The sequence below is a fragment of the Dendropsophus ebraccatus genome, unplaced genomic scaffold (assembly GCF_027789765.1).
Source record: "Dendropsophus ebraccatus isolate aDenEbr1 unplaced genomic scaffold, aDenEbr1.pat pat_scaffold_921_ctg1, whole genome shotgun sequence".
NCBI classification, from domain to species: domain Eukaryota; kingdom Metazoa; phylum Chordata; class Amphibia; order Anura; family Hylidae; genus Dendropsophus; species Dendropsophus ebraccatus.
Window position 1 is genome coordinate 22,069 of NW_027210521.1, and position 23,737 is coordinate 45,805.

At 42.5% G+C, this 23,737-nt stretch overlaps 1 protein-coding gene and 1 long non-coding RNA gene across 2 annotated transcripts in view; one reads left to right on the forward strand and one right to left on the reverse strand.

The window, feature by feature from the left end:
- LOC138781073 (uncharacterized) overlaps positions 1-11,744 on the forward strand; it is a 28,466-nt gene extending 16,722 nt beyond the window's left edge. Inside the window, exons 3-4 of the long non-coding RNA XR_011361387.1 lie at positions 6,219-6,442; positions 11,283-11,744. This is a non-coding gene — a long non-coding RNA (uncharacterized lncRNA). The remainder of the gene's footprint in view (positions 1-6,218; positions 6,443-11,282) is intronic.
- The window catches only part of LOC138781072 (exocyst complex component 6-like), a 48,283-nt gene that overhangs the window by 11,144 nt on the left and 13,402 nt on the right, over positions 1-23,737 (reverse strand). Inside the window, exon 2 of the mRNA XM_069956760.1 lies at positions 22,010-22,083. Coding sequence (XP_069812861.1) covers positions 22,010-22,083 — 74 coding nt within the window. The remainder of the gene's footprint in view (positions 1-22,009; positions 22,084-23,737) is intronic.

The following is a 23,737-nucleotide window of genomic DNA, read 5'->3' on the forward strand; positions in this document are numbered from 1 at the left end:
ATACATTTATTTATATATATATTTATTTTAACGGTATATTTAATTGCAAAATGATGGAATCGTTTACATTTAATTATTGAACAATAAAAGGGACTTTATTAGACAGAAAATGTGTTTTATTAATTCAATATATTAACCATGAGAGACATCGGCTATAGTGCAGAGGATCGCAAACCCCGGTAATAGCGATTCATGTAAACTGTTTCCCTGCTTTCCCAGATGCATCCAGAGGTGTTTGCATCACTTTCTTAAGATTTTATTTGTTATTTTTAGTTGAACCAGATTTCCAAGTAAATGACCGTATGTTTTGAGCCGCATGTCTATTTTTTCCCACGGCCGGAGTTTCACCCGCACATTTACAGCCGCATAAAAAATACAGCCGCACAGTTACAGCGTGTGAATCTAGGTCTAGGCTGTATCCCAGTTTTCCAGGCGTTCCTCCCGCTGTATCCGCCCGCTCCACGGAGCAGGCAGACAGCGGGAATCTGCTGCCGAGCGTTCAGGTTCATACGAACCCGAACCTCGGCAGGTTCGGACTATCCCTAGTATAAATGTTTCTAAAGACACCTTTGTATATTAGATTAAAAGAATCTTCAAGTAAAAACAGCCCAATTTTTAGGTCCTGTTAGGGGATATGGACATTATAGGAGGCAGCTTGGAACCTCCACTATCAGTCTAAGTGGACTTCTGCAGCCCTAGCGGGTCCTGGAAAACATGGATATAACCTATGGCTGTATCCATGTTTTCCAGGCGGCCTTAGGCCTGTATCCAACTTCTGTAGCCACTGGTAATCAAATGCTGCACTATTGGGGTTGGATAAACCATAGCGTGCTCGAGGTTTGCTCATCTCTAGCCAGAACACGTAGAGTGAAGCCCTCAGCTGAGTGCTAGTTCTCCCTGCCATCTCCTTGCTTTTGGCAAGGGTCTCTGCACCCAGACCCCAATTGTTTAAAACTTTTGACATGTCAATTTGTTCTAAAACACTAACACTTTAAAGGTATGAGTGCTGAGGGTCCAACTACAGGAAGCCCACTAATTCCAAAAACGGGGACCTGAGTCCCCCTATTTAATGAAGCAGTGGTTAAACATGCAGCTGGTGCCCTATGGCTCTATCCAAAGTCTATAGGTTTACAGAAGAAAAACTAGAAACAAAGCTTAGCCATCTCTGCCAGTCCCTTAGAACTGAGTGGCAGAGTGCCCTGTCGACCACTGTGTTACAAAAATGATGGGCTCTGACATATTTTCTTATGATTGGTGGGTGTCCGAATGATCACCCTCCCCATCAATTATACATTTATCTCCAACCCCTTTAATGCCCATTAATCTGTATGGCCACTATATAATTTTTCATTTGCCCTTAGTGCCCACTGCAAGAAAAGGGTAAGGCTGAGGGGTCAGAAGCTGTAGAAGCTGGACCAGGTAACAAAACAAGCAGTTGTCTGTGTCAAGACAACCTGAGCACCTAAGTCAATCCAGAAACTAAGTTTTGGTTCCTGAGATATAAAGGTTGAACTATTTGACACTTTGTAGTTTTCAGTATAGTGTAGTAGTCAGATGGGTGGGACCTAGATTGCAAGATGGGATCAGGGGTGTGATTACGGAGCTGAGGGGACATAACCACGTTTAGAGGGGGTATGATTATGAAGCTCCTAAACCCACCCCCTTAACCTAGTATTCACACCCTATCTTTCAATGAAGTTCCCACCCATCTGACTATTCAGTATAAAGGGCATATAGTGAACCATATAGTAACCCCCCCCTATATGCCATGAACTGGGAAGCATAAAACACCATTAGAATTGGAGCACCTGAGGCTACATAAAAAAAGTTAAAAAATTTGGACTCCACTTTAATGTCAGCTTAACCTGATCCTATTAGGATCCTGCATGTTCTTTCACAGCAGATTATACAGGGATCAGATGTAATTGTATACAAATATTCATGTATACATACAAATATACCTAATATAAACGTTCTAGACAAATTACAAAAAAGATTTCTATGGACGTCTATGGGACGAGCGGTTGGCTCTTGGAGACTCAGCCTTTTCTTCTCAGTCTGTCCTGGTTATAACTTCATAATCCTTAAGATCTTGATCCAACCATTGCAACACATCAGTGATGTCCCAGAATGACTTCCTCCCAGGCTAGTAGGTGATTTCTGGAGTTCCCGCTGACAGCCACTGACTTCTCTGCTTAGATACTTTGATCATTGATGCAAACCCCTTCTTTTTCCCTGGTATTTAGGATTTGGAGCCCCTGCCGTGAACTGTGTATAAGGGATAATGGACAATCCCGGTTTCACTCTAAAATGTTTGCGGCTCACAAAATGAAGTCTTCAAGGATCATGACCTGAATACGTGGCGACAATACAACCGCATGAGCCCTGTTTTATTAAACTGGAACATGTTCTATGGGCAACAAATCTCTGATGCTCAGGTTTCATGCATTCGGATTAAAAACTAAGTCAATAAGATTCTCAGAGCTAAGATCGCACCGTAGGAATCCAGACTACAACTTCACCATGGACGGAGCTAATCGCCCTGATAGACACATCTACATTCTTGTTTGATGGCTATCAGGCATGGCTAACCTCAGATTACTACACGGGCGCTTATTAGAGAAGGGCATTATTTTCAACAATGATCTCGGCTGTGAAGGCGAATAAAGTCGTCCCCATGACAACTCTAACAAGTTGAAAGTCTCTTTTAGTTTACTGCACACAGATTCTTTTACACTATAATAGGGTCTTATAAACTATAACGGCCCATTCACACAGAGAAATATCATGCTGCGGAACCTGAACACTGAAATTTGCCCCCATGATTTTCAATGGGTATAAGCTATGGCACTGATTTTGCTAGTGGGAATTAGGAAATCCACACGCAGGTACGGTAGATAGGATGTGCTGCATTGTATATGGCTAATCCATGTCCAATACCATGGTGAAATCCGTGGCATCCAAAATAAAAGTGTCACTGACCAAGACAGGACAGCGCCGGTCAGTGATTGGCTGTGAGGGCTGTCACTGCGGACATGGGAGTGGTGGCAGCAGTCAGCAGGGGATCCAGAAACATGGCAGGAGGACATCAGGGTTGCATGGAGAGGTAAACATAAAACATTTTCTACATACTGTCTCTGAAGTACCCCTTAAATCCTCTGTTGCCAGTGCATCACCTATTACACAAAGCAATGTGCTGCCGGTGGTCAATGATTTTTAAATTTGTTGGAAGACAACAGTTATCCAACAGGCGAACGATTGAATTTTTCTCCCAGTGACGTGGCGATTGGCCAGAAGGGTTTTTGTCTTCCTTTGGATAAACACAGTAGGGTTAGAGATTGAACTTGACAGACTTATAATCATTTAGCAAGGGCTGCACAAACATTGTTAGCGATGTCTGTGCAGCCCTCGCCCTAAACACCTTAAAGGAGAAGTCCAGTGGAAATATTTATTAAAGTATTGTATTGCCCCCCAAAAAGTTATACAAATCACCAATATTCATTAATTACGGAAATGCTTATTAATTATTAATTAATTAATTATTAATTACGGAAATATACACTTATTACGGGAAATGCTTATAAAGTGCTTTTTTCCCTGCACTTACTACTGCATCAAGGCTTCACTTCCTGGATAACATGGTGATGTCACTTCCTGGATAACATGGTGATGTCACTTCCTGGATAAAATGGTGATGTCACGACCCGACTCCCAGAGCTGTGCGGGCTGTGGCTGCTGGAGAGGATGATGGCAGAGGGATGCTCAGTGTCCCTCCAGTGCCCTGTGTCCCCCTGCCATCATCCTCTCCAGCAGCCACAGCCCGCACAGCTCTGTGAGCCGGGTCGTGACATCACCATTTTATCCAGGAAGTGACATCACCATGTTATCCAGGAAGTGAAGCCTTGATGCAGTAGTAAGTGCAGGGAAAAAAAGCACTTTATAAGCATTCCCTGTAATAAGTGTATGTTGGGGATTTGTATAAGTTTTGGGGGGCAATACAATACTTTAATACAAATTTTCACAAGACTTCTCCTTTAACTATGTAACATGGCAGATAGTCGCCCCATGAAATAGAGCCCTTACGCTGCCCCAGTACATATTAGATGGTCCACCACTCTGGAAATAATCTGAAGGTTTAGTCACCTTTAACCTAATGGGTAAAATCAAGCATAAAAAAATACTTCAATTTTTTTCTTGCGTAATTATACTTTCAGACTAGATGGAGGAGCTTTACGAGAAAATGAAATGCAAAAAATGATCGGTCCAGAGCCTCTGTTCTTGTACAAAGCAAATTTATCATCAATCATTAGTAATACGATTCGTCCCTGCAGTCCGAACTGATCACAGGGCTTTTCCAAGTTGACATTTACATTGATTGGTTTGTACACGGCTTCCTTCATCTCGCAGACCTATTTCTGCATATTTCTTTAGCCACAGCCTAATATCATCCAGCTAGAGCTGTTTGTGTCTGAATATAACATGACTTAAAGGCTCAGCAATGTATATGGCAGTGCCATGGTACAGTGTAATGAGGGTGACCTGAAATTAGATCAACTTTCCCGATATTCCTAATAAAATCCATCAGAAAATGTTAGGACTGGTTGAAATTACCATGCCCCATCCTTCTTTTCTCTGATGTGTGCTATTCAGAGACTGTTTGGCTGTTGCCAAATACATAAATCTTATCAGCCGATCGTGCTACAGCCATTAGGTTCTGCCGTCTTTAATCTAATGTGTATGGCCATCTTTGTTCACACATCTAGCAGAAACATAGGTCCTTTTGGAACTTTCATAGGATTTACTGCTTATTCAATGTTTGGACTTGCCCACTTGAATGTACTGTGAGAGAATAGTGGACGTCCATTATAAGAGAGCCATAAGGTGGAGCAGACAAAATAAAAAAAATTATTTTGGAGTCAATATTTTGCCATTAAGGTCTTAATGAGATGGTTCACAAATAACCATTTAGACCGTATTAATAGTAAGTAGAATATCCTAAGTGGATGTGCACCTACATGTTGATACAGATGAAGAGAAGAGTAAGGGTTCTATTAGATGGGCCGATGACGGCCCGAACAATAATATAAATGAGTGCCGATCTACTAGTGCCTATTACACAGCTCTACATTCATTTAGCAAGGGCTGTACAAACATTGTTAGCAATGTCTGTGCAGCCTTGCCCTAAACACCTTAAGGCTGGGTTCACACTATGTATATTTGAGGCTGTATTTGTGAGGCTGTATAGCAACCAAAACCAGGAGTGGATTGAAAACACAGAAAGGCTCTGTTCACATAATGTTGTAATTGAGTGGATGGCCGTCATTTAATGGCAAATATTTGCTGTTATTTTAAAACAACGGCTGTGGTATTGAAATAATGGTCGTTATTTACTTTTATATGGCGGCCATCCACTCAATTTCAACATTGTGTGAACAGATCCTTTCTGTGTTTTCAATCCACTCCTGGTTTTGGTTGCTATGAGGACCTGACATGAGGACCAAATACAGCCTCAAATATACATAGTGTGAACCCAGCCTTAAGGAGAAGTCCGGCGAAAATTTTTATTAAAGTATTGTATTGCCCCCCAAAAGTTATACAAATCACCAATATAGACTTATTACGGAAATGCTTTTAAAGTGCTTTTTCCCTGCACTTTTACTACTGCATCAAGGCTTCACTTCCTCTATAAAATGGTGATGTCACGACCCGACTCCCAGAGCTGTGCAGTGGTAAGTGCGGGGAAAAAAAGCACATTATGTGCATTTCCTGTAGTAAGTGTATATTGGTGATTTGTATAACTTTTGGGGGCAATACAATACTTTAATAAAAAATGTTGCCGGACTCTACTTTAATGCCATCTTTTCCCAAAAGTATCACCAAGATTGATAATAATTCAGTGAATTAGACATGTGAATACTAACCTGACTCACTATTCTCATCTGTATGTACACTGTGCGTGGCCAATGTTGGTGAGCAGCAGTGTGATGATATTAAGGTAAGTCTCAGTTGACCATCAAGTTGTCGACTTCTCCCATTAATCATAACTCAGGAGGAACAGAGACTTTTTTGACACTTTGTTGATGGATATGAACCCAGAAGTCAAATATTGGTATAACAGATAGAGAAGAAAATTTAAAGCAAGATAAAAATGAGAAATGGACGAAGGACATAGCCAGTACCTTTACTTACAAAAAACCTTTCTGTATCTGCCCCCATAGTTACACTGTGTTTACAAGGAAGTCTCGAAAATACTTTGTTCTGTTGGAGAGATGTGTGAGGAAAATACCCTACCTGCTGAGATGGGAATTCACACCCAGCACCGATCACTGACGGCTCTGCGGACCAAGAAGTTAACTGGTTCCAGGCTTCCGTTACCTAGGTCCTGACCTCTACTGAAAAACACTGAATTGTGTCTGTCAGGAAATACTAGAGCTACAAGCAGGTCTGCATAATAATTACTACTGCAATTCTGAAACCGAGAACCCAATAGAGATCTTGTATGGTGGATTTAGAGCATTTTCTGGCAACATAACGCACCTTTTTTGGGAAAAGAACAAGCGTTATCTGCTGTGTTGGGCTGAACCTGAACGTAGAGCATTTGATTACCTGTGGCTGAAGAAGTTGGATACAGCCCCAAGGCTGCCTGGAAAACAAGAGTACAGCCATAGCCACCCTAGGGGAGTATCTGAATTCTTCAGCCACCGTTAATCAAATGCTCAATGCTACATAATCAAATGGCGCCCGCTTGGGTTCAGGAACCAGAGAGTGCTCGGCCTTTGCTTATCTCAACTAATGCTAAATCTGCATGCCATGAATGAAAGCTCTGACCAGGTGACAAACAATGGAACAGATCCATCAGAGTCTTGTGATAACTTTGTCCCCCAAAATTTCAACCCTTACCAACCAACCACGGTCAAGCCTTTCGGAATAAGGCCGCCGAAAATTCCTAATGTTAAGCCAGCTTAGGTTATTTCCAACTTATGCTAGGATATGCCATCACTTTATGACCATGATAAAGGGGGGCACCATTAGGGTCTTTTCACATGGTTCAAATTTGACACCAGTTCCAAGGAAAAATTAAAGTTATATCTAAAGATGATCGTTCGACATTTGAATACCCCTTGCTAAAGAAATTGGATGCAGCCCTAGGGAGTCCAGGAAAACAGGATACAGCTCATGGCCTATGGCTGTATAGATGTTTTCCAGGACTCCCTAGTGCTGCATCCAACTTTTTTATTAACCGGTATTCAAATGCCGAACAATCGGGCTTGAGTATGCTTGAGTTGCGCTCATCCCTAGTCAAAGTCAATGACTGGGGAGAATAGCAAGTGTGCTATTAACATACCAATCTGAATATAATGTAAAAAGGTTGAGGCTTATACCCGGAAAGCTGTGAGGTTTGAGGTACAGCACGCCTCAATCACAAGAACCTGCAAAGAGTGAATCTGTACAGCACTGTTAAGGTGGGGATAATCCGATAATTTAGGATACTAGCCTCTATATATTTCCCCCACCAAGCTCCTTCTAGCTCTGTCATTAATTCTATCAGTTTACAAGGAACACGTGTTTCATAGTGATTTAATACCACTCCTCAGCGTGATTATTTATTACTGAGAACACAGTTTTACTGCTCTCCATTGGTGTAACATACGGTGAATATTTAATCAGCTCTACAATATCCATCCCCAGCTAGTTACAAGCGCATTCATAGCGGTGACATGTAATTTACTCTTATAATGTAGGGTTCTCTGCTCTCACTACTGACCCGCATGCATCTGTCAGACTGACCCAATTGCTCCGCAGTTCTATTGTGACTCTAAATATGTGTAATCTGCTGATAGCCAGCACACTGGGTTAGGGTTTGGGATGTTAATAGCTTTTTTTGTACAAAGGAAAACTTTGAAAAATAAAGAAACTTTCCATAGGTTTCCTTTAAAATCACCAACAGACAACAAACAGTATGTAGTCAGATAATGCAGCCATACTTCCACCCATCTTCCCATTAGTCTAGTAGCCTATTGATGTCATTTAGCAAGAAATAGGAACTGACGGAAAAAGAGTATGTAATCTGTTCCATAAATACACATTAGTCTGCACAGGAGCTGGAGACACTACATGGTTGATGATTTATTTACAAATTATCTATTTACAAATTAAAAGTCCCATTCTATCTATCGTCAGATTAAACAGCAGTAATTGAGATTAAGATTATGAATAATTCCTCCTGTGGAAAAACTTTGTGATGTGCCTTCTGTGTCATTATACTCCACAAGCGGAGAACTCAAGGACCTGTATTTGTGTTTAGACAAACCAGTCCATAGAAATTATATGGACATGTATTAACTGATTTAATGGGGTATTCCCATCTCAACTAACATACTTAAACTTATATTTTTGCAGATACATTGCCTACCATTGTTGATGGCTCATTGTCTAGGTCTACTGACCACCACTCTGCTCTAAAAGCAGTGGCCTGGCTAGTGTATACAGTATATAGCTATAATGTAGATGTATAGAGATATAGGGGGAGATTTATCAAACATTGTGTAAAGTGAAACTGGCTCAGTTGCCCCTAGTAACCAATCAGATTCCACCTTTCATTTTCCAAAGAGTCTGTGAGGAATAAAAGGTGGAATCTGATTGGTTGCTAGGGGCAACTGAGCCAGTTTTACTTTACACCATGTTTGATAAATTTCCCCCATAGTGCATATATACTGTATAATTTATATAAATAAGTATACTATAGCTAAATATAGACCAGCCAGACTGCTTTTAGAGCAGAGTGATGGTCAGTAACCTAGACAACGAGTTGTCAACAATGGAGAGAACAGAGCAGAAAATCTAGAGGAGACACTTTTGCTGAATGACTGTACTTGTAAAAGTATTTCATTTCATGAGCCCTACAAGGTTAACTATAGTATACTAGCTGAGATGGGAATATGCTGTTGTGACCTGACAAGTAAATGTCAGTCGGGTATGCTGTTATGACCTGACAAGTAGATTTCAGTCGGGTATGTTGTTGTGACCTCACAAGTAGATGTCAGTCGGGTATGCTGCTGTAACCTCACAAGTAGATGTCAGTCGGGTATGCTGTTGTAACCTCACAGGTAGATGTCAGTCGGGAACGCTGCTGTAACCTCACAGGTAGATGTCAGTCGGGTATGCTGCTGTGACCTCACAAGTAGATGTCAGTCGGGTATGCTGCTGTAACCTCACAAGTAGATGTCAGTCGGGTATGCTGCTGTGACCTCACAAGTAGATGTCAGTCGGGTATGCTGTTGTGACCTCACAAGTACATGTCAGTCAGGTATGCTGCTGTGACCTCACAAGTAGATGTCAGTCGGGTATGCTGCTGTGACCTCACAAGTAGATGTCAGTCGGGAACGCTGCTGTGACCTCACAAGTAGATGCTAGTCGGGTATGCTGTTGTGACCACACAAGTAGATGTCAGTCGGGTATGCTGCTGTGACCTCACAAGTAGATGTCAGTCGGGTATGCTGTTAAGACCTGACAAGTAGATGTCAGTCGGGTATGCTGCTGTGACCTCACAAGTAGATGTCAGTCGGGTATGCTGCTGTGACCTCACAAATAGATGTCAGTCGGGTATGCTGTTGTGACCTCACAAGTAGATGTCAGTCGGGTATGCTGTTAAGACCTGACAAGTAGATGTCAGTCGGGTATGCTGCTGTGACCTCACAAGTAGATGTCAGTCGGGTATGCTGCTGTGACCTCACAAGTAGATGTCAGTCGGGTATGCTGCTGTAACCTCACAGGTAGATGTCAGTTGGGTATGCTGCTGTGACCTCACAAGTACATGTCAGTCAGGTATGCTGCTGTGACCTCACAAGTAGATGTCAGTCGGGAACGCTGCTGTGACCTCACAAGTAGATGCTAGTCGGGTATGCTGTTGTGACCTCACAAGTAGATGTCAGTCGGGTATGCTGTTAAGACCTGACAAGTAGATGTCAGTCGGGTATACTGCTGTGACCTCACAAGTAGATGTCAGTCGGGTATGCTGCTGTAACCTCACAGGTAGATGTCAGTCTGGTATGCTGCTGTAACCTCACAGGTAGATGTCAGTCTGGTATGCTGCTGTAACCTCACAAGTAGATGTCAGTCAGGTATGCTGCTGTGACCTCACAAGTAGATGTCAGTCGGGTATGCTGTTGTGACCTCACAAGTAGATGTCAGTCGGGTATGCTGTTGTGACCTGACAAGTAGATGTCAGTCGGGTATGCTGTTGTGACCTGACAAGTAGATGTCAGTCGGGTATGCTGCTGTGACCTCACAAGTAGATGTCAGTCGGGTATGCTGCTGTAACCTCACAGGTAGATGTCAGTCGGGTATGCTGCTGTAACCTCACAAGTAGATGTCAGTTGGGTATGCTGCTGTGACCTCACAAGTACATGCCAGTCAGGTATGCTGCTGTGACCTCACAAGTAGATGCCAGTCGGGAACGCTGCTGTGACCTCACAAGTAGATGCTAGTCGGGTATGCTGTTGTGACCTCACAAGTAGATGTCAGTCGGGTATGCTGTTAAGACCTGACAAGTAGATGTCAGTCGGGTATGCTGCTGTGACCTCACAAGTAGATGTCAGTCGGGTATGCTGCTGTAACCTCACAAGTAGATGTCAGTCGGGTATGCTGTTGTGACCTCACAAGTAGATGTCAGTCGGGTATGCTGTTGTGACCTGACAAGTAGATGTCAGTCGGGTATGCTGTTGTGACCTGACAAGTAGATGTCAGTCGGGTATGCTGTTGTGACCTCACAAGTAGATGTCAGTCGGGTATGCTGTTGTGACCTCACAAGTAGATGTCAGTCGGGTATGCTGTTGTGACCTCACAAGTAGATGTCAGTCGGGTATGCTGTTGTGACCTCACAAGTAGATGTCAGTCGGGTATACTGAGGTTTCGGTGAGAAAAGTGAGTTTCAGTCTGAGGTGGTCCTGTGACCTCACAAGTGGGTTTTGGTCAGGTATGGTGCTGTGTTGTCACAAAGAAGTTACAGTCAGGTATGGCGCTGTGAAATCACTAGTAAGTGTCAGTCAGGTAAGCTGACTGGGGTTTAGATACGCTGCAGTGACATCAGTGACATCATGGCTATATGGTGCTGGGTGCTACTGTGGTGCCTACCACCTGAATGTATGCAAAAAGGAGACTGGCATAGGTCAGGCTCATTATATAGGATATGGACACATTCGCCATATACATCAGGAGCCTTTCCAGGCATATACGGCAAACATCAGATATGAACATATTAACAAGCTCTTTTTATTTTATAGAATCCCATCCTAAAAAACAAATCCAGTCGCATCATTGCCAAATGTTGCCTTATCTTTCAAATGAATGACGCATGGAGAAACCTTCCAAGGTACCTGCAATAAGACCCTTATGGGATGTCATGTGACAATATTTCTTAAAAAGAAAAAAGGAAAACAAGATCGTCTTCCAGAAAAGGTATCTGAATCATTGAAAAATGTCCAGATGTTACAAACCTGCCCCGAAGAGATGATGGTGCCAAGCCACGACCAGACAGGACGCCTTGAAGTTGAGTGCTCCCTACTTGTGAAGTGACAACTGCTGGACAAGTCTCGAACATTATACTCTTCATATCAAAGAAACTGTTACATGTTCCAATCCCTTCAAACTCCACATGTCAAGAAACTGTCCAGCAGGAAATCATTAAGCTGTCTGCTCCACGGGGAAATCTGATCTCCGCTGTCAACTTTTCATGTAGAATAAACAAAGGAAGAGATTTTACTTTAAGGATTTACACCTATACCTTACCCTTCAACACAGTAGCTGCGCAATGTGGTGGTTTTCCATATGGCTAACGCTGCCTATATGTAAGTTACCCCATTGCTTATACGGAAATCTAATTTTCCAGTCTAGCCTTATACATTAGAGGGGTTCTGTGCTGTTAGGGTACTGTACGTATACAAGATAGACTGTTCCATCAGAAACAGCCATAGTGGACTCCATCAGAAACAGCCATAGTGGACTCCATCAGAAACAGCCATAGTGGACTCCATCAGAAACAGCCATAGTGGACTCTCCCTAGAGTTCTACTGTGGATCTGGCTGTGGAGTAATCTCTGTTGAGGCTACCCAATGTGGGTTCTGCATCAAAAAGGAAAAGTCACCTCTTTTCTTCCATGGAACAGATCTGAGTGAGAAGCGAGCCACGCTGTAGTCCATACCAATGCGCCTGTAAGGCAGACTCAAATGCGGAATCCCCTGAGAGTTTCAGTCAATTTAGCTGCTGTGACATCTCAAGTTGGTTGCAGCCCAGTCAGATGAGTTGCTGCGCTGTGACCTTGCAAGTGGTTTACAGTCAGGTAGCCTGTTGTGACATCACAGGTAGTGTTGAGCGGATCTGTCAAACTTTTCGGGTTCAGCAACGTTATCCAAACTTAACGCTCAGCATTCGATTCCCTGTGACTGCAAAAGTTGGATGCCACCATAGAAAGTACTGGAAAATATGGATATAGCCATAGGCTGGTATCCAGATTTTCCCCGGCAACCCTAGGGTGGCATCCAACTTCTACAGGCACGGGGAATCAAACTCTGAGCTTTCGGGTTCAGTTAACGTCGCCAAACCCGAACAATTTAACAGGTCCGCTCAACCCTAAGCACAGGTGAGTTTCAGTCAAATGATCTACAGCTACATCACAAGTGGGTTTCAGTCTGCGACAAAGTCAGCTAAGCTGTTGTGATATCACTAGTGGCTGTGTCCTCACAAGTTAGATACCCTGCCATTACAGCATGGGGGTTTTATTCAGGTGTATTTTAGTCACGTAACAAATTTCACTTAGGGCAGTATTACACATGATTTTTCTACGTTTAAACGATAAACGATCTCAAACGACTGTTATGATGAACGATCTTAATCATTCACCCTATTACACAGGGCGATGATCATTACTTACGGTTGTTTTTGTGCTTGCCCTTTCCTGGTTGATAGACCAGGGAGCAACCGAATGACGGGTTATTACTCCGAACAATGTTTGAACGTATTGTAAATGATGAAAATAGGTCCAGATTCTATCAAACGATGAGCGATTTCTCGTTGGTCGTTTAATCGTTTCCTGCTATTACACAAAACTATTATTGTTCAAATCTGAACAATCTAACAATTATTTTTTTCATGTGTGGCAATAAGTCTTTGAGGACTGCAATTCTATAAAAAGATAGTTTTTGGCTCGATTTACCTTCATTCCAGCTCCACTGCCAAAGCCGGCACACTTGGGGTGTATGAGTAACTGCGGAGCGGCACATACTACGAGGACAGTAAACATGTGGGGCAGAATCACACCTATTAAGTCAGTCAGGAACAGGGAAGAAAAAAAATTCCAAAGGCTACTACAATTTCTTGGTCTCTCCAAGAAGGTGAGAAGAGCGAGCACTAATTGGGAAGGGAATCCAAGTGGAGCGGTGAGCGGCACACATTCTTCGGAGCTCAATCCATCTCCTGAGATCAATTACAACTTCTCAAATGTGTTAAGGTTGGTCCATTGACCTTAACACCAGAAGATGTGAAAGGCTCCCCAGAACAAATACTCATTTTCCGAGTGCAGCAGCTGGAAGCTCGGAATGGTGGGGATTACTTCCAAATGTAGAGATTAGAGCAAAAGAAAACTCTCGGATAGTCTGGGCTCTGATAAATAAAAAAAAAAAAAAAAAAAAGGATTTCCTCGCTCAGCTCCTCAGATACGCTGAAAAGTCACTTTCAAAAGGGAATATATTCAGATGATTTATTTAGGGAAACAAAGTGGTCGGGTGGAATTTCAGAATTCGATGCAGCAATATACAATTTCTGGAGGTGACGAGACATTATACAGAGAGATCGTATGGCTTTCCTGGCAATTCCATCCTGCCGCTGATAACCTGCTGGAATGGCACAAAGGATTATGTTCTAGTAGCCCGGTCATTTCCTTACCAAACATTCTTCTTTGTCTATTTTATATATCTCTGAACTAAAGAGGCGTTTATCTAGGATCCATCTATCTTTCCATCTACTTTATACACTTCAGAAGTAACCAGGCGTTTATCTATGATCTCACATCTATCCATTTATCTGATAGCCCTATTTCACGTAACGATTATCGTTCATAGACTCGCTCCAACGGCCGCTCGTTAACGAGCACTTAACGATTTTTTTAAGCGAACAATAACACATAATACGTGTGGGAACGTGAACGATATCTGTAGTGTAACGATTTTTTTTTGCGGTCGTTAAATTGTTACATGGTCGTTTAAAACTTGGGGAAATGTAGGTAGACATTTCAAGAACGACTGAAAGATTTTTTTATTCAACGAAAAGATTAGCGAATTATTGTTGAAAGACCAACGATTTTTTTTCGACATGTTGAAAAAAAATAGTGAACGACAACGACAATTTCGCTGTTGTCGTTCGCTCGTTTACAGCTATTCCACAGAACGAATATTGTTAACGAGCGGTCGTTTAAACGATTTTATGAACGATAATCGTTCGAAAAAGTTCCGTGGAATAGGACCTTGAGTTGGACGAAATAACTAGAACCCCCTTATTTTTATATAGTCAAGTTGAACATTTCCTGACCCATTTGCAATCACCTGTAAGAACTCCTTTTTTTCAGTCTGTGCTGTTATAGAAATCTGTTTGTTTTAGGGGTATGATAGGTCAGACCTAGGAGCCATATTAGACGGCCCAACATATGGGGTAAGCGAGCCCCGATCTGCTAAATCTATTACATGGCTGCATAGACATAGTTAGCGATGTCTGTGCAGCCCTTGCTTTGAAGAGGTACTCTGGTGTTGGTATATAGAAAATAATTAAGGTGTTATACTTACCTCTCCTGGTGTCTTCTTACCGTGTCTCGGAGCCATTACTGACCCCTCCACAGATGAACCCGTTTCTGCAGTGACAGCCTACCCAGACAAACACTAGGTGCGACGCTGTCTCATCTCCATCAGTGCTTGGCTAAGCAGGCTGTCACTGGAGAGACAGCAGGTTTGTCTGTGGCAGTGACGGCGGTCAGGAGGGCTCCAGAAAAACCCAAAGAGGTAAGCATAACCGTTTTATTTTCTATATATTGACCTTGGAGTACCCCTTTAATTAGCCATCAGCCATGCATCAGCTAGTACATGGAGTAATGCACAACTGATGATTTTAAACAACAATGAGCCGACAACAATGACCCGATAAGTGAACGATTTACTCTTTGGCTGATCTTTATTAAAGGGAATGATGTCTGCCCGATTCAACCTGCTCCATGTAATAGGGCCCTAACAGGGTTCTAAAGGAGAATGATCGTTGGGGCACACCTAACAGGGGGATTCTGTGACCTGAGTTGCTAAGTTGATGGATATATTAAGCTCTACTGTTCTCTCATCTCAATATGGACAGACAAGCACAACATTTGCAGACAGAAGCTTGATGTGAGGTATGGACCAGGACTTTGTCTGATTGTAGCCAAGAAACACACAGAAACTGCTACTCTATTACCGATACTGGTGTCCTTAAAAGCTTGCATTAATCTCTGCAGTGATTTAAGGGGCCGTCGTTGTGTTTTATGGTGATATGTTGACAAAGTTCTCTTCTGTGCTGTTAAATCGGGCTTTGACTTCTGACCACAGCTACTTCTGTCTGCAGGTGTTTTGGCAGTCCTCACCACATCCATCAATGATATAAGCTATGTGACTGAGAAAAAGGGGGTTAATAGCGGTGATGGTGGGTGTGTCAGGAACAGTTTAGCTTGATTATATAAAGACATGGGTGTTCTAGTTATTTTGTCCAGAAGAAGTTCGAAGAAGTAGAGAGGAGGATGTCAAGAGAGTCCCAACCCAGGGTAAAAGTGTGCTCTGCCGAAACTTTAGAAGGAGAATAAGTAGAATACTTGAGAGTAGAGAGAATACTTGTGCCCGTGTTTTTACTCTTTTGTCTTTACACCACCTATTGCCCACCAGTGTCGGGTGACCCGTCCTAGAGGCTGACAAAAGCCCCAGACCTTGTTACCTGGGATGAGCAGAGTGGTAAGAGTTCTCAGATGACACCCACGCTGCGAGAGAGTACATAGGCTTCTAGCAACTTTGCTCTATCCGGATCAGTTCCTCTTTCTTCAGGATACTGTCCTGCACTTTTAGACTGGTTCTCGGCATGGGTTGGGATGATCCCTGACTTGCCCTCTCTAAGTGTGAGTACAGTACTGAATAGTGTGTGGAAGTGCTGCAGTCAAGAAAAGAGTGCTTATATATCTCATGTGCGTCCATTCACTACAGAGCCTGACCCAAAAACTCCATAGGAGACCACACAGAGGTATGATAAGACATGATAACAGAGTTGGTGAAGTAACCCTGCAAGGCAAAGTATTGCCAATACTATTCCTCATATTACATTATGACTGGCTGGTAGATTTTGGAATAACGTTAGACATGGCATAAGGCATTGCTTTCACAGCCTATAAAAAAATGGAATTCCAAAACTAAAAAACACTTTATGGAGACCACGTTACCAGTATGGACATGAGGGTGTTGTTGAGATAACTGGCTTCCATTAAGTAGCTGGTGATTGGCAGGGAGATCAAACTGTTTCATTTACAGGTCAAGTATTCTTTAGAAAATGAAGGGCAATCCTATCCTGCTGATGTGAGGTTGAGCTGTGCTGTCTGCTCCAGTCCCACACCTCCTGCTCTGCAGCCGGGATGTTCAGACGCTCATTGGCATTAGACTCTACCTGTCATCAGCTCCTCTGAGCCAGGACACATCAGGGGCCTGACCTGGGGCCACTGTCCGGGTGGGCAGGTAAACCCTCAGCTACTGGACCAACTTCCTTATCTTTCATATGCTAGAACCATGCAAGAGTATCATATTTTAGCCAAAAAAACAGAAGCCTGACCTTTCCAAGGAATTCCACAAAAGGAAAAGGCTCAGTTACTTTCCAACAAACACTCGAAGAAAAAGCTGTCATTCAGCGTATTACTCGGAGAGCGTCACGCGAAAACAAACAGAGAGCGGCTGTGCAGTGGAATAGCAGAATGATATGGAGATCTTATCAATGTAATGTCCACAGCGATGATCCTAACAACAACATGACATTCCACATTTCTACGGCCGACAGACATTTCTATACAGGGAGACTTTGGGAACATTCCACAGCGGAAATTCAGAATTCTACTTGTCTCCTGGTAGCGGGAGCAGTGCATTGTGGGAGTTTAGAGAGCCATTATTAGGATACATTATATGATTTTCCAACATCATTTCTGTATGAGGTGCTTATGGTTTTTAAGCTCTCGCAGGGTGGGACAGCAACTGGCTGAGCAGGCTGTCAGTGAGCGGGGGAAATCTGCTGCGATAAGGTACATGTGAATGGACCCTTAGGCGGCATTCACATGTTCCATGGGTTTAGCTGTCGGTATAAGGTGTATGGGTCTCTCCTGACCGTCCAGCAACAGATGATGGAAAATCACTGTCCAGCCTCTTTGTTCTGGGAGAGATAAGCCGCAGCCAGAGCTCTCTGGTAGGGGCCAGATGGGAGAGAGAACTGATCGTTCTGCCATTAGTTATTGAAGGTGTATGGCAACCTTAAGAAGTTCAATGCACAGCAGCTAGAAGAAATAGCTTCTGGGGAAGTAAGAATGGACTACAGTATACTGTCAGCTGCCAGAGGGGTAAGGGCACCAATTCTTTTCACAGCAGATTAGCACCAATGGGAGAAAATAAAATTATGAAAACTTTTTTTTCTTGAAGAAACACTGCAAATGACTTTCAAATGTGAGATTTGACAACCCTTTAAAACCTCAGTGGTATACATTAATGTCCTAGTACTGGTATAGCGATAACATACTGTATATGGCAATGATGTATGCACTTAGATTAGATGTAAGACAACTATATGTTTCTGGACTGTGCAAGCCAATTGGAGTATCCACCGAAACTGCACACGAACATAGGAACTTACAAATTCCAAAACTAACATATATATTAGGGTAGGTCTAATGGTAAAAGAACAATACAAAAAAAGAGAAAAAAAAATCTTGAATAGAAAGAGTAAGACCATAACAGAAACTGGGCTAAAATATAAATTATGAGTGGCCTTCCTACCAGACAACCCATGGAATTAGAGATTGAGGAACATTCAGGTATGTACATACAGGACAGATGTCATGTCAGATCTTAAGCTCTAGTGTTACTTGTCCATTATTCCTCATTCACGATCCACTTTGGGAACTGTAACCTTTCTGCAAGGTTTTCCGCTACACAGAGGTTCTTGTTTTGGGCTACGAGCTCAGGGGAGAAGAATAATTCCACTAACCCTGACACAAGACCCGCTGAAGCCCAGGGGGCTCCTAATGATGTAACTTAAGTGTTTGCAAAACCATGTTTTCTTCTGAGATGTGGTATCAATTTCACCCACCAGAAGAAGGATTGGCGATAACCGCTATTCACTGAAGAATATTACCAATATCATGCATACCTACATATCGATGTACTTCTTACAGAGTCTTTTTTCTGGCTTTAACATCATACATTATTTCATTACACTTACAGGCTGGGTTCACACTACGTATATTTCAGTTAGTATTGTGGTCCTCATATTGCAACCAAAACCAGGAGTGGATTAAAAACACAGAAAGGATCTGTTCATACAATGTTGTAATTGAGTGGATGGCCGCCATTTAATGGCAAATATTTGCTGTTATTTTAAAACAACGGCTGTTATATTGAAATAATGGCCTTTATTTACTGTTATATGGCGGCCATCCACTCAATTTCAACATTGTGTGAACAGATCCTTTCTGTGTTTTTAATCCACTCCTGGTTTTGGTTGCTATATGAGGACCACAATACTGACTGAAATATATGTAGTGTGAAGCCAGCCACAAACTGTATGCTTTACAAACATAATAATAATGGACAATCAGCTCTCTATATTCATTGTTGTAAGTTATGGAAAAAAAAATAAATAAAACAAAAATATATTTTAAAAATTACACACACACACACACACATATATATATATATATATATATATATATATATATATATATATATATATAAATTTATTTATATACTGTACATTGTAAAGCAAAAACTCCAGTAAATGATTTCACGACCATATATTATCTTTCTATACCAAGCTGCTCTCTTAACGGAACATTTGGAGGGATTTAGCATGCAAAAAATACAAGATCCGTGGTATCAGGAACTGTCCAGAGCAGCAGCAAATCCCCACAGAAAACCCCTCCTGCTCTAACAGTTCCTGACATGGATAGAGGTGGCAGCAGAGAGTAATATGTCAGACTGGAAAGAATACACCATTTCCTGAAGAGCACACAGCAGATGATAAGTACTGAAAGACCTGAGATTTATTCAAAAGAAATAAATTTACAAATCTGAACTTTCTGAAACCAGTTAATAAAAAATAATCTGCAGAATTTCCCTTTAAGTGAAAGAAACCCATCTAAATAACCTAACACGCAATTATAGTCACTAAACCCATATGTGTAACATTTCTGTTTGATCAGTATATGACACTAGTATTTCCCTCAGTAAGTGGTGTACAATGCAGCAGCTCCACCAGCCTCGCCCACACAGGAACTCCCAGCAATATAGAAGGCACCAATGAGAAGCCGAGTTACTTGCAGCCAGTCAGTTGTCTGAACACAGCCCGATCTGTCTAGGAGTATGCAGCTGTGGAAACTTCCTCAGGGTGGTTATCATCCACCACAACAATAAGCGGCCAGCAATTACCTTATTACTCCGAAGGTTACATTGAAGTATGACTGACAGGAATAAGCACTTGCCATTTCTGATCAGAAAAGGTATTTATAGGTTATCAGAGTCGAACACTTTCATCTTGCTGAACGGCTAAAAGCAGCTTTTACAAGCCCTTTAACAGATAGACCTAATTCACTCACTTATACCTAGATAACACTGCTGCAATTCACTGTTACTGTCATTTGCTATAATAATGAGGGGCACACGAGCCAAGTGGGTCCATTCTAGACAAGACTATGCAATCCATGTAAGTAATGTCTGATACAAGTATAGGTGGAGACATATGTGGTGGCTGGGATATCTGACCAAAAAACTCGCCATCATGTGGTTTCTCAAATTAATTGTCAACGTCCATGTGGTTTTGCAGATTAAACAGAAATGTAGATACTGACAATCGGTAGGACACCTACGCCAATTCTGTGTCATAAGTGCATGTCGGTGCGGGTTTCGGCTGCACCCTGGCCGTGTTGTGACTACTACATGTGCCTCCACCTTGTGAATGATTTTTAAATTAAGTCAGATAGGATATGTTCTCTTTGTATGCATAAGATTGTTGCCAAACTGGAAACATGTTCATTACACACTGTTGATAGTCACCGGGACTGTAATCCTTAAAGGAGTTTGTGTGAAGATATAAAAAAACAAAAACAAAAAAAAAAAGATACTCACCTGCCCTAAATCCCCTGCTGCTTGTGTCACAATGGTCCCCAGTCTGGATGAGAAGTTCCTATTGACACACAGGAGACACTCACTTACAGGCTGTAGTGATGTTTTTCCCTTGGATAACGATTGGCTGAGCAGGTGCTTCCGGTGTTTCGATAGGAAAGTGGAAAACATTATTAAACCAGGAACCACTGGAAAGAGGCAAGGGATCAGGGCAGGCAAGTATAGTTTTTTTTCCTCTCACAATTTTATAGTGTGGGACAACCCTTTTGACAATAAAATAAAGTGTGTTTGAATGCATGGCTTCTGGAAACCTCATTGGAATGTGGAATGTTAGAATGGGGGGATGGGGGGGGGGGCAGTTCCATAGTTTGCTGTTCTATAGTATGAACAGTGAATGGAGGCTGAATGCTTGATCACCACTCCCCTGGAAGCAGGGGCGGATTAACTTTACCATAGGGCCTGAGCTGTTGACCAACCTTGGCACCCCCCACCCCACTGTAACTTTGGCAGCACTAGGGTGGTGTCCATAGTACAGGGTAGATAATGTTATGATGCCCTGATTTGTGCAAAATTGCGGGGGGAAAAAGTAGCATTTTTTTGCAAATCATGGTAGAACTGTAGCCAGGAGATAATACACCACTGAAAGTATAAGTCTTTTTGGGTGGCCATGGGCCCCCCAGGAGCTCAGGGCCCCGGGCTACCGCCCAAAAAGGACCTATTATAATCCGCTACTGCCTGGAAGAAAGCTTGGGTCCCTCCTTCTACTGACCTATGTAGTTCTTGGTGTTCATACATTTCTCACCTATCATGTAGATAGGTGACAAATTTGTTTCAGAGGGTAACCTCCTAGGAGAGGCTTAAAGCGACTCTGTACCCACAATCTGACCCCCCCAAACCACTTGTACCTTCGGATAGCTGCTTTTAATCCAAGATCTGTCCTGCGGTCCGTTCGGCAGGTGATGCAGTTATTGTCATAAAAAATGTATTTTAAAATTGCAGCCCCGTGTCCTACGGGCGTATCTGTGCCCTAACTTTGCACCACCCCTCCGTCCCTCCTCCCCAACCTCTTCATCATTAGGAATGCCACTGGAACATTTACTTCTGTTTGAACATTGCACAGGTGTCTTAATGATCCAGCCCATGTTCCGGGCTGCCACAGGTGGGGAATAGGAAGCAATCTGCCTGGAGCATTCCTAATAATGAGGAGGGCGGGGAGGAGGAGGGACGGAGGGGTGGTGCAAAGTTAGGGCACAGATACGCCCGTAAGGCACTAAGCTGCAATTTTAAAAGTAATGTTTTATGACAATAACTGCATCACCTACCGAACGGACCACAGGACAGATCTTGGATTAAAAGCAGCTATCCGAAGGTACAAGTGGTTTGGGGGGTCAGATTGTGGGTACAGAGTCACTTTAACTGAAGTGAAAGGTCTCTTTGAAGTAACACTGAGTTCCACAAAGTAGATGTAGTTACTTGAGATTGATCTTCTTGTCACTCTGGATTAGTTCTAATGTAAAATTTTAAGTTACAGATGCATGGTTATGAGCAATATACTGTAAGAAATATAGATAAATAAGACGTCTTACTTGTCGGAGGTCAATGAATGCTAACTGCAGTGTATCTTCCTGGAATCCAGGGACAGGGTCAGAACTGGCAAACACTGAAAAAAGCAAATGGTATACTGATTACACTGGTATCTGGTAATATGAAAACATTGGTACAATATTAGATGCCACTTGTACACCCATGACTCAGCTGCACACCAGTTCCAAAGATCTGGCTGAAGGAAACCCCATATAAACCTTCTAGTACAACTGATTCACATAGAACCTGTTAGACTGTATTAATATTACATGACCTTACATTTCTCCCTACAGAAAAATAGTCACAGTGTTGGTGAAAAAGGTTTAGCTGAAAAGGTTTAACTATGTAGCTGGTCACCCAATATACATAAATGAAGATGTGGGCTGAGTTACAACCAACATGATCCAGCTGCAGTAATAAAATGAATGGGGGCAGCTGATCTGGGATGAAACAGATGACACTGTAGGAATACTGGTGGTGACTGTGCATTATATGGACAAAAAGTCACCATGATCATAAGGTAATGTCCAATTACAAGTTGACTGAGCACCAGAAAGTTTTTTTTTGTTTGTTTTTGTTTTTTTAAATGAGAAATGGCTATTAACACAGGACAACCAACACTGTGAAGCAGCTCTACCAAGTCTATTACTGAAAACAGTTCCAAAATATATTATTACACAGCACCTAATTAAGTCAATGACCAACCAATCGTAGCGTGGTTAAGCAAAATCTACTTTGCACTAGCTCTGTGCTCTTGCCAACAGAGGGTTCTGAGTGGAGAGTCCCTTTTAGGCCATATGCCCAATGGGGTATATGGGCAGGGCTTTTCCTGATTGCACGGTTCCCTTTATTACATCCATATGCCCTAACAGTGTATAAAGACAGGAGTCATCCTGGCATGTTGTCTCAGTATTTCAGTCCAACTCTTTCTATGATCATTGTACAAACAGGACATGTATTAGTGCACATAGGGGGATATTTACTGACAAATCTAAAAACACGATTTTGTCAAAGATGTTTTGGCATAACTTCCATGTAATGTGTTTAGTCAAATTTATGTAAATTGTCTAATAGCATAGTAAATGTGTCTTAAAGGGAACCTGTCACCCCCCGTACCGGGGTGACAGGCTCCCGACCCCCCGTTAGAGACCCCTATACTTACCTCATCCCGCCGGGTCCCGCTTCTGGATTCGGTCGGGTCCCGGAGATCTCAGCCGCTGCAGCCCGGCGCGCGCGCTGAGAGATGAGTCCAACACCCATAGAGAATGACAGGAGAGTCCAGAGCTCCGTCATTCTCTATGAGCGTTGGACTCATCTGTCAGCGCGCGCGCCGGGCTGCAGCGGCTGGGATCTCCGGGACCCGACCGAATCCAGAAGCGGGACCCGGCGGGATTAGGTAAGTATAGGGGGCTCTAACGGGGGGTCGGGAGCCTGTCACCCCGGCACGGTGGGTGACAGGTTCCCTTTAAAAATAATGGTCTTATAATTAGTCTAATAAATTCACCTGGTTCGGAGCAGATGTAGCGTTGCGCCAATATATGCGACTTTTTAAAAAATTGTGCAGAATTCTGGCGCACTTTCGATTTAATTAACAACAAAAAATCTAATTCAAAAAGTTGCATCTAATTTGGATAGTCTTGTTTAAAAAAGCTACATAAATTCATATTAGATTTATTTTTGAGCGCAAACTAGATATATTAGACTAAAAACAGGCGCAATTAGTTTGATAA